This window comes from Sinocyclocheilus anshuiensis, unplaced genomic scaffold (assembly GCF_001515605.1).
Source record: "Sinocyclocheilus anshuiensis isolate Anshui unplaced genomic scaffold, SAMN03320099.WGS_v1.1 scaffold1067, whole genome shotgun sequence".
NCBI classification, from domain to species: domain Eukaryota; kingdom Metazoa; phylum Chordata; class Actinopteri; order Cypriniformes; family Cyprinidae; genus Sinocyclocheilus; species Sinocyclocheilus anshuiensis.
Genome location: NW_015547739.1, coordinates 73,976 through 86,167, shown reverse-complemented (window position 1 = coordinate 86,167; position 12,192 = coordinate 73,976). Strand labels below are relative to the sequence as shown.

Genomic DNA, 12,192 nt, shown 5'->3' with positions numbered 1-12,192 from the left:
ACACACACTCACACACACACACACACACACACACACTCACACACACACACACACACGCTTCACTGAGCAGCTGAAATCACCAGCTAACATGAACTATTTGCGTGCACAAAAACTTAATGCATTTGAAGCACAGCTGCACAGAATGAAAAAGTTATGCAAAATAAACTTAAATAAGTAATATTAACAAAACGTATCAGTAGTGCAAAATAAAGTCAAACAATATTATTTGAATACAATATTACTTTGTTTACGAACAAACACTTATAATATACAATTTGCACTGCTTTAAAATAACATTATAATCTTTTGATGTTTGTGACACCTAACTCTAGCCCATCTACAATGTCTGAACTGCAGGACTGCTGCGATTACAACTAAAAAGGATTAGGGTCATTATTAATGCATGAACAAACGTGTGCACATGAACAGCATGTTTTATACACATCAGCTGCGTGTCAAATAATCATATTTCTTGCAGTGAGATCAAATAAATGCTATTTTATGTGATCATGTCAAGAGTCAAATAAACGACAGGATTGTAGCACTGAACACACTGAAACTAAAAGGAATATGTGCTTGTTTTCAGCATTTTCTGCGGTCTAGTCCTCACTGGTTTGTGCCAAACTAAAAATGAGAGTATGACTTGCACGCTTACCTTTCTCCTGAGACAGTCGGATGCATTTAGCCGTGAGATACTGAATCTGACCGTAATCTTCATCTCTGTCAACTCTGAAAAATCTCCTCATAACCTCTGATCTGATCTGGTCTCTCAGTCGTTCAGAGCTGCTCTACAAACATGATGAAGGTCGGCTCTCGCTCCGGGGCCCAAATACTCAAACACACACCAACCTCCCGCTCATGTTTCACTGTGCATTACAGTTAATGCATGAACTAACTCACAATATACAGTGCATTTGTAACTGTATTTATTTATCTTTGTTAATGTTAGTTAATAGACATACTGTTCATTGTTAGTTCATTAATAATTTAAACAGATGCAGCTTTTGATTTTAATAACGCATTTTTCTGTTAGTTCATGTTAACACATTTCAGTTTTTTCTTCTTCTGTGCATTGCTTTAAACACATTTAACCACCAAATAATCATTATCATGATTTAAGAACATATTAATATATTATTTTGAGAATTTTACATGATGCAGAATCTGTTTGCTTAATGCTGATTTAATTTAAAAACAACAACATTGTACTAAGTTGATAAGAATCTAATTAAGCAGCATTGAGAATAATGAGAACTAGTAAAGGATTCAGATACAGTAATAAGAATTTGGGGTGAAATTGGTATGCAAATAAATTAAAAACGCCTTTATTTTCTTCATGCATAATATATTTTTAGACCTACATCTTGTTATTTTTTGGTTTGTGTCCCAAACGTGTTTGATGAGATTCATGCAGATCTGTATTATTCATGGAATGTGTGTGTTTCAGTGATGCCGGCGTTTCAGCGAATCTCCTTCATTCCACTGAGCGCAGAAAACCTGCCCGAGGCCTCACTTTACGTTTCATTACTGGATGATTATTAAAGACTAGCTTCTCTTCTGGGATGGAGTCAGTAACATCAGCAGAATCTGAACAGGAACAGTCAACAGTCAGAGGTCATATACAAGATTACTGGAGCATGTTTTACAAGAAAATACTATTTCAGTTTTTTCACTATTTCTAACATTTCTATGTAACGGTTTGTGAGTGGAAAAAATCCTAAACCTTTTTTTTTTTCCACTGTACATCATCTGCAATGACAACAAACATACAATTCAATTCAAAAATGGCATTTATTTAAAAAATGAACAAGAAGAGAGGAAAAAGTCACGATGTTACCTGCGCCGTTTCTGCACAAAGAGTGAGATATAAAATAACAGAACGTCTCTTCGAAGCTTTAAAGTCAATATGAAACAGCACTTTCTACCAATGCATTGAATGGAAGCGCATTTGTGCCACAGAATAAAAAAAACTGAGTCAGAATTGCAAGATAAAAACACAGAATTCTGACTTTTCTTGAGTTTGCATCTCGCAATTTTTTTTTTTTTTTAGTTTTCACCATGTAATAAAAAATAAAAACCGTAATTGCGAGTTTAATCTCTGACTTTTTTCCTCATAATTATGAGTTTATATTTTATGATTCAGACTTTTCTTCTCAGAATTGTGGGTTCGCCTCTCAATTGAGATGCAAATATAAACAAGAAAAAAAAGAAAAGCCAAAAATACCGTTTTTAAAATTTGTTTTTATTCTGTGCCAAAAAAACAATTGCGAGATGTAAACTCAAAACTCAGAGAGAAGCTGTGAGATACAAACACAGACTTCTGACTTTTTTCTTGCAATTCTGAGTTCATATCTTACAACTCTGGCGAGGAAAGTCAGAATCGTAAGATTAAAAAGTAGCAATTTTTTGATTCTGTGACGGAAATAGGTTTCCATAGAAACGTGTAACAGAGCAAACAAGTGTAGGATAAGACTTGATTTTATCCATCAGGAATTATTAATTGGATGGTGAAAAGTTTCTCTACATGAATAAATAAAGATTATAAGGCCAACTTTATATTTACCGATTTATTGTGCACTGATGAATCAGAGATTTCATGTTGACTTTAACCTCTCGTCACACACCGAGTGTCTGATTCAGAGAAACTCACACCATCTTGTCTTTATGAACGATGGATATGAGCTAAAACAAACATGACCTGCGTTTCATTTGCGTGTTCATAGTTACCTAATAACCGGTTACTCTGGGTTTTTCTCTAAAAGAAACGTTTGCGGGAAACAAACGCATCGCTATGCAATAAAAACAGAATCATCACATCAACATAACGAGCTTCAGTCGACGAGGTCACGTTTAATACGATGATCAGCTGCAGCAGAGAACGGGAACAAATAAATAAACTCTGAGTTAAAGAGAAATGCAAAGCAAAGACTTCAGTGTTCAAAGCTTCAGAAAAACAATGTTTCTGTTCGACCACCTGCATTCGTAACAAGAAAGAAATCTGACATTAACACAATTATTGCACTGGATTCCTGCTTCTATCAATGGGCGGCAATTATAAATAAAACAGTAATGTCAGAGTGAGATGAGCGGAGAGCCCTGCTTCACCACTGCTGCCAACTGAAGTCATCGTTAGAGCCGAACACCAGGAAGAAGCCCAGGATGGTGGCGAAGATCACGATGTTTCCCGCCAGCACCAGAGCACAGGCTCCCCAGGCCATCTGCGCACATCAAGTACTCAGTCAGCCGTCTGGAAACTTCCTCACATTCACGCTGACACGGACGGAGATCAATCCTGCTCTCGCTGTGATCAAACTCTGTCCGTTTCAGCGCCGGATTCACACAATAAACGTGCTTTTGACACAACAGTTCAGCCAAAAATTAATGTGCTCACCCTCAGTTCATCCAAGATTAGGATGAGTTTGTTTCTTCATCAGATTTGGAGAAATGTAGCATTGCATCAGTGTCTCAGCAATGGATGCTCTGCAGTGAATGGGTGCCGTCAGAATGAGAGTCCAAACAGCTGATAAAAACATCACAATAATCCACAAGTAATCCACAGCACTCCAGTCCATCAGTTAACATCTGGAGAAGACAAAAGCTGAAACTAATCCAGCATTAAGACGTTTTTAACTAAAATACCACAGAGTCTATAATCCATAATAATGTGAAAAAGTGTCTAAAATCCAGACATATATGTGTTTAGAGCTGTTTAAACGGTGCTTGATCTGTGCAGATTTCTCTCCTGATTCACACCAGAACACTTTTTCACTGGAGGAAGAGTTATTATGGACTCAATGTATTTTAGTTAAAAACATCTTAATGCTGGATGTGTTTCAGCTTTTGTCTTCTCCAGATGTTAACTGATGGACTGAAGTGCTGTGGATTACTTGTGCTGATGTTTTTATCAGCGCTCGTTCTGACGGCACCCATTCACTTCAGAGAGACACTGATGCAGTGCTACATTTCTCCAAACCTGATGAAGAAACAAACTCATCCTGATCTCAGAAGAACTGAGAATGCAGAGCACATTCTAATTTTTGGTTGAACGACTCCTTTAAGAAAAACTGACGTGTACCTGCAACGAACATGATATACATCAAAACTAATCAAATAAAGAATCGATTCATAAAGTGTGCATCAATATCCAGCCCTAGTAGCCTTCATAATGTTTCATCAGAAACTCCTGAAAGAGAAGCGAGTGAAAACCATTCACATATACATGTTTGAACAGCGTGTCATGTTGATATTTACCACGTGAGCGCGGGCGAATATGACGGGCAGCCCGAAGGCGGACACCACGATGCCTGTGGTCAGGAATATGGCCAGCTCTTTGCAGGCGTTGCTGGCCGAGTCCGTGTCGTCCACCACGCGGCGAGAGATGCAGTATGGGATAGGTGCCAGGATGTAGAAGAAGAGCAGGAACAGAGGCCAGTACGCACTGCACGCAGACACAGCGTCAGCAGACGCTCCGCACACACACACAGAGAGAGACAGGAGAGAGAGACACTCACTTATAGACGGGCAGAGCGCAGCCCAGCATGAGGAACATCAGACCGATCGCTCCTCCAAACGACAGGCTGATCAGAGCTGAAACACAACACACTTCACTGATAACTAATGCATAACGTCTGGGATCCGTACCATTTATAATGTGTCTCTTCTGCTCAGCAAGGCTGCTTTTATTTCATCAGAAATACAGACAAAAACTGTAATATTATTGCAATTTAAAATAATGCTTTTCTAAGTGAATATCTGTTATCTGAATGATTTCTGAAGATCACGTGACACTGAAGACTGCAGTAATGATGCTGAAAATACAGAGAAATAAATTACAGTTTAACACACATTCACATAGAAAACAGCTGTTTTACATTATAATAATATTTCACAATATTACTGATTTTTTCTGTTTCCGATCAAATAAATGCAGCCTTGATGAACAGAAGAGACTTTAAAAACATTACAAATCTTACTGATCCCAAGCTTTTGAAAAGCAGTGCATATATTTCTTTATTATTATTTACTTACATATATATATATATATATATTATTATTATTATTAAAACCATTAAAAAATATGTTACTTAAAATAAACATTAACTAAAAAGCTTTTTATTTCAAGCTAGTTGCAAAGGCAACATTTTTCTTAAAATAGTTATTAGATGTACTCAAATAACTAAAACAATTAATAAAATCTATAGACAAATATATATGAAAGCAAAAACACAACAAAATTACTAAAATTGTGTCTAAAATTAAAATAAAAACAAATTCAAAATATCTTCACTTTTCAAAGGCTACCCGAGTGAAATAATGTCATTTACATTCACATCTTCAATTAAAATATAAGCAATCAAATATGTAAATATTCATATAAGTCACAGAATTATTTCACTCCTTTATTAGGATTCATCAGTTATTCAACTAAACTGTCAACATACACTTTAGTAAGATACACAACAAACACAAAACACGTTCTGTGTAAGTGTAGCCGAGAAGGCAGAACCCGAACTAATAATTTTGTGCTCTAACAACTATTTATTTTCTATAATAACTCATTAGCTAATGCACCACCATCATCATCATCATCATCCTCATGCTAGCTCATATCCAGATGTGTTAGCATTTAAACGCAAATGCACATTGTCTAATATATGTAATGTCAAAGTACAAAATTCCCTGATATTCATATATATATATATATATATATATATATATATATATGTGTGTGTGTGTGTGTGTGTGTGTCTCTTTGAAAGATGTGTGTATATTGTAAACACAGACCGAGATGCTAATGTTTGTTTGGCTCTGCGGCCGCTAATAAACACCGCTTCCGCTTCCGCTTCATTGTTTACACACAAACACCGCAAACACGCGCAGTTAGAGCCGCTCACCTTTGATTCCCGCCATCGTGCAGACTCATAAACACACTAATTAACACAGGCTGAATAATTAACGCTGAAGAAACTCCTCGGGCTTCTGCTCCTCCGCTCCGCTAGCGCTGCCCTCCTCACTGCGCATGCGCATTGCGCCGGACGAGGCCACTTCCGGTGACCGCAAACGTATCACAGACGTGTGAGTGTTAAAGAAAGATTACATTACTAAAGGAGTTATTTCACCATTAAAATATTTTTTTAGTATTTAAAATAAAATAAAAGTTACATTATTCTTTGTTTTCGAGATGGAACTTTTTTCTAAATCCTTTTTAAAATAATCTCTTGTCGCTGATTGGTCTGAAGTCTCTCATAATAAACATAAATACAACAATGCCAAACCCTTAATCATTTTTATACACACATGGCGTGTTGAGTTCATAAATAATGAATCGTGTTAAAAAAAAAGCAAGTAATGTTCGTCTGTTTTCTGCTGGACGAACCGGAAACCCCCGACTGTAGCGTCATGGGGGCTTTTATTTTGTTTTCGGTGTCACCGGAAATAGTTTCTTGGTGGGTTAAAGCATGGAAACTGCCAAATAAGTTTTGTATCAATAACAAAATTAAGGCAGTGTCTTCATAATTAATAGAGTTTATCCCGCTAAGCATGTTTTGGAAAGATTAAAGCTAAATATTTCATATATCTCATAACTAAATCTGTCAATTTTAACTCTGCCTCAGTCCTGTTATATCACAGGCAAAGCTCACTTGAGCTAAATATTTAATTATGATATTGAAAACACAAAAACAATGGCAACGCATTATAAAGGAAACGGCGCAGACGCAGTCACGTGGTTTTCAGACGAACGTAGCGTCAAACGTCATAGATCACGTGCTTTTGGCTAAACGATGTGAAACGTGTTGTTTTTTTAATTTTTAATTTGTATACAAGCTTCGGAGCTTCCGATAGCATCATCAAGACATGGTTCTGGACTGTTTCCCCGAAAACGTTTTAATCGATATTTTATCTTATTTAAACGTGCGCGAGCTGGTGCGGAACTCCAGGTAACGTTACGATGAAGCAACCGTGAAAGTGATCCAGCCAGCGACCGTGTTTTTGTCAAGTAACGTTAAAGTGTTTTATAAACTGAATTTAGTGATCGATGATCATCAATTCCGTGTTCTGCGGGAGATCCGTGCACCGGAAGTCATCAAACACAAACAAACAGCGCGGATTATAATCTCAGATCTGTGTGTTTATGAATGTTTATGAATATAATGTGTGTGTTTAGGGTCTGCAGGCGCTGGAAGCAGCTGGTGAAGGACCAGAGACTCTGGAGAGCCGTTGATCTCTCCACATGGAAAGGGGTGAGTTTTTACTCTGACTTTTACCCTGATTTTACCGGTGTGTTTTTATTTTTGTCTAAAATGGCCACAGAAGAGTATGTGTGTGTGTGTGTGAGTGAGAGTGAGAGTGAGAGTGAGAGTGAGAGTGAGAGTGAGAGTGAGAGTGAGAGTGAGAGTGAGAGTGAGAGTGAGAGTGAGAGTGAGAGTGAGAGTGAGAGTGAGAGTGAGAGTGAGAGTGAGAGTGAGAGTGAGAGTGAGAGTGAGAGTGAGAGTGAGAGTGAGAGTGAGAGTGAGAGTGAGAGTGAGAGTGAGAGTGAGAGTGAGAGTGAGAGTGAGAGTGAGAGTGAGAGTGAGAGTGAGAGTGAGAGTGAGAGTGAGAGTGAGAGTGAGAGTGAGAGTGAGAGTGAGAGTGAGAGTGAGAGTGAGAGTGAGAGTGAGAGTGAGAGTGAGAGTGAGAGTGAGAGTGAGAGTGAGAGTGAGAGTGAGAGTGAGAGTGAGAGTGAGAGTGAGAGTGAGAGTGAGAGTGAGAGTGAGAGTGAGAGTGAGAGTGAGAGTGAGAGTGAGAGTGAGAGTGAGAGTGAGAGTGAGAGTGAGAGTGAGAGTGAGAGTGAGAGTGAGAGTGAGAGTGAGAGTGAGAGTGAGAGTGAGAGTGAGAGTGAGAGTGAGAGTGAGAGTGAGAGTGAGAGTGAGAGTGAGAGTGAGAGTGAGAGTGAGAGTGAGAGTGAGAGTGAGAGTGAGAGTGAGAGTGAGAGTGAGAGTGAGAGTGAGAGTGAGAGTGAGAGTGAGAGTGAGAGTGAGAGTGAGAGTGAGAGTGAGAGTGAGAGTGAGAGTGAGAGTGAGAGTGAGAGTGAGAGTGAGAGTGAGAGTGAGAGTGAGAGTGAGAGTGAGAGTGAGAGTGAGAGTGAGAGTGAGAGTGAGAGTGAGAGTGAGAGTGAGAGTGAGAGTGAGAGTGAGAGTGAGAGTGAGAGTGAGAGTGAGAGTGAGAGTGAGAGTGAGAGTGAGAGTGAGAGTGAGAGTGAGAGTGAGAGTGAGAGTGAGAGTGAGAGTGAGAGTGAGAGTGAGAGTGAGAGTGAGAGTGAGAGTGAGAGTGAGAGTGAGAGTGAGAGTGAGAGTGAGAGTGAGAGTGAGAGTGAGAGTGAGAGTGAGAGTGAGAGTGAGAGTGAGAGTGAGAGTGAGAGTGAGAGTGAGAGTGAGAGTGAGAGTGAGAGTGAGAGTGAGAGTGAGAGTGAGAGTGAGAGTGAGAGTGAGAGTGAGAGTGAGAGTGAGAGTGAGAGTGAGAGTGAGAGTGAGAGTGAGAGTGAGAGTGAGAGTGAGAGTGAGAGTGAGAGTGAGAGTGAGAGTGAGAGTGAGAGTGAGAGTGAGAGTGAGAGTGAGAGTGAGAGTGAGAGTGAGAGTGAGAGTGAGAGTGAGAGTGAGAGTGAGAGTGAGAGTGAGAGTGAGAGTGAGAGTGAGAGTGAGAGTGAGAGTGAGAGTGAGAGTGAGAGTGAGAGTGAGAGTGAGAGTGAGAGTGAGAGTGAGAGTGAGAGTGAGAGTGAGAGTGAGAGTGAGAGTGAGAGTGAGAGTGAGAGTGAGAGTGAGAGTGAGAGTGAGAGTGAGAGTGAGAGTGAGAGTGAGAGTGAGAGTGAGAGTGAGAGTGAGAGTGAGAGTGAGAGTGAGAGTGAGAGTGAGAGTGAGAGTGAGAGTGAGAGTGAGAGTGAGAGTGAGAGTGAGAGTGAGAGTGAGAGTGAGAGTGAGAGTGAGAGTGAGAGTGAGAGTGAGAGTGAGAGTGAGAGTGAGAGTGAGAGTGAGAGTGAGAGTGAGAGTGAGAGTGAGAGTGAGAGTGAGAGTGAGAGTGAGAGTGAGAGTGAGAGTGAGAGTGAGAGTGAGAGTGAGAGTGAGAGTGAGAGTGAGAGTGAGAGTGAGAGTGAGAGTGAGAGTGAGAGTGAGAGTGAGAGTGAGAGTGAGAGTGAGAGTGAGAGTGAGAGTGAGAGTGAGAGTGAGAGTGAGAGTGAGAGTGAGAGTGAGAGTGAGAGTGAGAGTGAGAGTGAGAGTGAGAGTGAGAGTGAGAGTGAGAGTGAGAGTGAGAGTGAGAGTGAGAGTGAGAGTGAGAGTGAGAGTGAGAGTGAGAGTGAGAGTGAGAGTGAGAGTGAGAGTGAGAGTGAGAGTGAGAGTGAGAGTGAGAGTGAGAGTGAGAGTGAGAGTGAGAGTGAGAGTGAGAGTGAGAGTGAGAGTGAGAGTGAGAGTGAGAGTGAGAGTGAGAGTGAGAGTGAGAGTGAGAGTGAGAGTGAGAGTGAGAGTGAGAGTGAGAGTGAGAGTGAGAGTGAGAGTGAGAGTGAGAGTGAGAGTGAGAGTGAGAGTGAGAGTGAGAGTGAGAGTGAGAGTGAGAGTGAGAGTGAGAGTGAGAGTGAGAGTGAGAGTGAGAGTGAGAGTGAGAGTGAGAGTGAGAGTGAGAGTGAGAGTGAGAGTGAGAGTGAGAGTGAGAGTGAGAGTGAGAGTGAGAGTGAGAGTGAGAGTGAGAGTGAGAGTGAGAGTGAGAGTGAGAGTGAGAGTGAGAGTGAGAGTGAGAGTGAGAGTGAGAGTGAGAGTGAGAGTGAGAGTGAGAGTGAGAGTGAGAGTGAGAGTGAGAGTGAGAGTGAGAGTGAGAGTGAGAGTGAGAGTGAGAGTGAGAGTGAGAGTGAGAGTGAGAGTGAGAGTGAGAGTGAGAGTGAGAGTGAGAGTGAGAGTGAGAGTGAGAGTGAGAGTGAGAGTGAGAGTGAGAGTGAGAGTGAGAGTGAGAGTGAGAGTGAGAGTGAGAGTGAGAGTGAGAGTGAGAGTGAGAGTGAGAGTGAGAGTGAGAGTGAGAGTGAGAGTGAGAGTGAGAGTGAGAGTGAGAGTGAGAGTGAGAGTGAGAGTGAGAGTGAGAGTGAGAGTGAGAGTGAGAGTGAGAGTGAGAGTGAGAGTGAGAGTGAGAGTGAGAGTGAGAGTGAGAGTGAGAGTGAGAGTGAGAGTGAGAGTGAGAGTGAGAGTGAGAGTGAGAGTGAGAGTGAGAGTGAGAGTGAGAGTGAGAGTGAGAGTGAGAGTGAGAGTGAGAGTGAGAGTGAGAGTGAGAGTGAGAGTGAGAGTGAGAGTGAGAGTGAGAGTGAGAGTGAGAGTGAGAGTGAGAGTGAGAGTGAGAGTGAGAGTGAGAGTGAGAGTGAGAGTGAGAGTGAGAGTGAGAGTGAGAGTGAGAGTGAGAGTGAGAGTGAGAGTGAGAGTGAGAGTGAGAGTGAGAGTGAGAGTGAGAGTGAGAGTGAGAGTGAGAGTGAGAGTGAGAGTGAGAGTGAGAGTGAGAGTGAGAGTGAGAGTGAGAGTGAGAGTGAGAGTGAGAGTGAGAGTGAGAGTGAGAGTGAGAGTGAGAGTGAGAGTGAGAGTGAGAGTGAGAGTGAGAGTGAGAGTGAGAGTGAGAGTGAGAGTGAGAGTGAGAGTGAGAGTGAGAGTGAGAGTGAGAGTGAGAGTGAGAGTGAGAGTGAGAGTGAGAGTGAGAGTGAGAGTGAGAGTGAGAGTGAGAGTGAGAGTGAGAGTGAGAGTGAGAGTGAGAGTGAGAGTGAGAGTGAGAGTGAGAGTGAGAGTGAGAGTGAGAGTGAGAGTGAGAGTGAGAGTGAGAGTGAGAGTGAGAGTGAGAGTGAGAGTGAGAGTGAGAGTGAGAGTGAGAGTGAGAGTGAGAGTGAGAGTGAGAGTGAGAGTGAGAGTGAGAGTGAGAGTGAGAGTGAGAGTGAGAGTGAGAGTGAGAGTGAGAGTGAGAGTGAGAGTGAGAGTGAGAGTGAGAGTGAGAGTGAGAGTGAGAGTGAGAGTGAGAGTGAGAGTGAGAGTGAGAGTGAGAGTGAGAGTGAGAGTGAGAGTGAGAGTGAGAGTGAGAGTGAGAGTGAGAGTGAGAGTGAGAGTGAGAGTGAGAGTGAGAGTGAGAGTGAGAGTGAGAGTGAGAGTGAGAGTGAGAGTGAGAGTGAGAGTGAGAGTGAGAGTGAGAGTGAGAGTGAGAGTGAGAGTGAGAGTGAGAGTGAGAGTGAGAGTGAGAGTGAGAGTGAGAGTGAGAGTGAGAGTGAGAGTGAGAGTGAGAGTGAGAGTGAGAGTGAGAGTGAGAGTGAGAGTGAGAGTGAGAGTGAGAGTGAGAGTGAGAGTGAGAGTGAGAGTGAGAGTGAGAGTGAGAGTGAGAGTGAGAGTGAGAGTGAGAGTGAGAGTGAGAGTGAGAGTGAGAGTGAGAGTGAGAGTGAGAGTGAGAGTGAGAGTGAGAGTGAGAGTGAGAGTGAGAGTGAGAGTGAGAGTGAGAGTGAGAGTGAGAGTGAGAGTGAGAGTGAGAGTGAGAGTGAGAGTGAGAGTGAGAGTGAGAGTGAGAGTGAGAGTGAGAGTGAGAGTGAGAGTGAGAGTGAGAGTGAGAGTGAGAGTGAGAGTGAGAGTGAGAGTGAGAGTGAGAGTGAGAGTGAGAGTGAGAGTGAGAGTGAGAGTGAGAGTGAGAGTGAGAGTGAGAGTGAGAGTGAGAGTGAGAGTGAGAGTGAGAGTGAGAGTGAGAGTGAGAGTGAGAGTGAGAGTGAGAGTGAGAGTGAGAGTGAGAGTGTGTGTGAGACAGAGTGTGTGAGAGTGAGCGTGTGTGTGAGAGTGAGTGGTCCTGTAAATCAGTTTGGTTTCAATAGTCAAGTCACACTTATTTCTACAGATCATTTCCAAGCAGCTTCACAGCAATAAACAGGAAAATAACAGCGCGATCATGTTGTAAAATTAATCAGATATGAGACGAATACAGTATGAGCTGTAAAGCAGCTCTACAGTCATTATTCAATCACTTCAGCTCAATAGTAACTCACTTAACTATATAGTAATTGTCTTTTAAGTGTCTATAATTTTCATAATCTTTTATCAGAATGTAATCTTTTGCTCTACTTTTAAAAGTTACATTTTAGATTTTAGACAGTTCACTCTCCTGTGATGTGACCCTGTTCCCCTCTCTCTCACACACACACACACGACACGTTACTCTGCGCTG

General features: G+C 41.8%; 3 protein-coding genes across 3 annotated transcripts in view; 1 reads left to right on the top strand and 2 right to left on the bottom strand.

Moving 5' to 3' along the window:
* Positions 1-780, bottom strand: part of LOC107704468 (tropomyosin-1) — a 3,845-nt gene extending 3,065 nt beyond the window's left edge. Inside the window, exon 1 of the mRNA XM_016507397.1 lies at positions 656-780. Coding sequence (XP_016362883.1) covers positions 656-746 — 91 coding nt within the window. The 5' untranslated portion in view covers positions 747-780. The remainder of the gene's footprint in view (positions 1-655) is intronic.
* A 1,340-nt stretch (positions 781-2,120) lies between these two features.
* Positions 2,121-6,060, bottom strand: LOC107704469 (leptin receptor overlapping transcript like 1). Its single transcript, XM_016507398.1, has 4 exons — positions 5,895-6,060; positions 4,512-4,587; positions 4,252-4,438; positions 2,121-3,218 (listed from the first exon to the last, which is right to left on the bottom strand). The coding sequence occupies exons 1-4, from the start codon at positions 5,908-5,910 to the stop codon at positions 3,102-3,104; spliced, it is 396 nt and encodes a 131-aa protein (XP_016362884.1). The 5' UTR covers positions 5,911-6,060; the 3' UTR covers positions 2,121-3,101.
* Positions 6,061-6,750: 690 nt separating this feature from the next.
* The window catches only part of LOC107704465 (F-box/LRR-repeat protein 12), a 17,991-nt gene continuing 12,549 nt past the window's right edge, over positions 6,751-12,192 (top strand). Inside the window, exons 1-2 of the mRNA XM_016507392.1 lie at positions 6,751-6,938; positions 7,166-7,241. Coding sequence (XP_016362878.1) covers positions 6,856-6,938; positions 7,166-7,241 — 159 coding nt within the window. The 5' untranslated portion in view covers positions 6,751-6,855. The remainder of the gene's footprint in view (positions 6,939-7,165; positions 7,242-12,192) is intronic.

Excerpts from the sequence above, each read along its gene's own strand:
- LOC107704469 (XM_016507398.1), bottom strand. Across the intron at positions 4,439-4,511 it reads TGCGCTCTGCCCGTCTATAA|TGCGTACTGGCCTCTGTTCC; the intron begins GTGAGTGTCTCT and ends GTCTGCGTGCAG. Across the intron at positions 3,219-4,251 it reads TATTCGCCCGCGCTCACGTG|ATGGCCTGGGGAGCCTGTGC; the intron begins GTAAATATCAAC and ends TGATGTGCGCAG.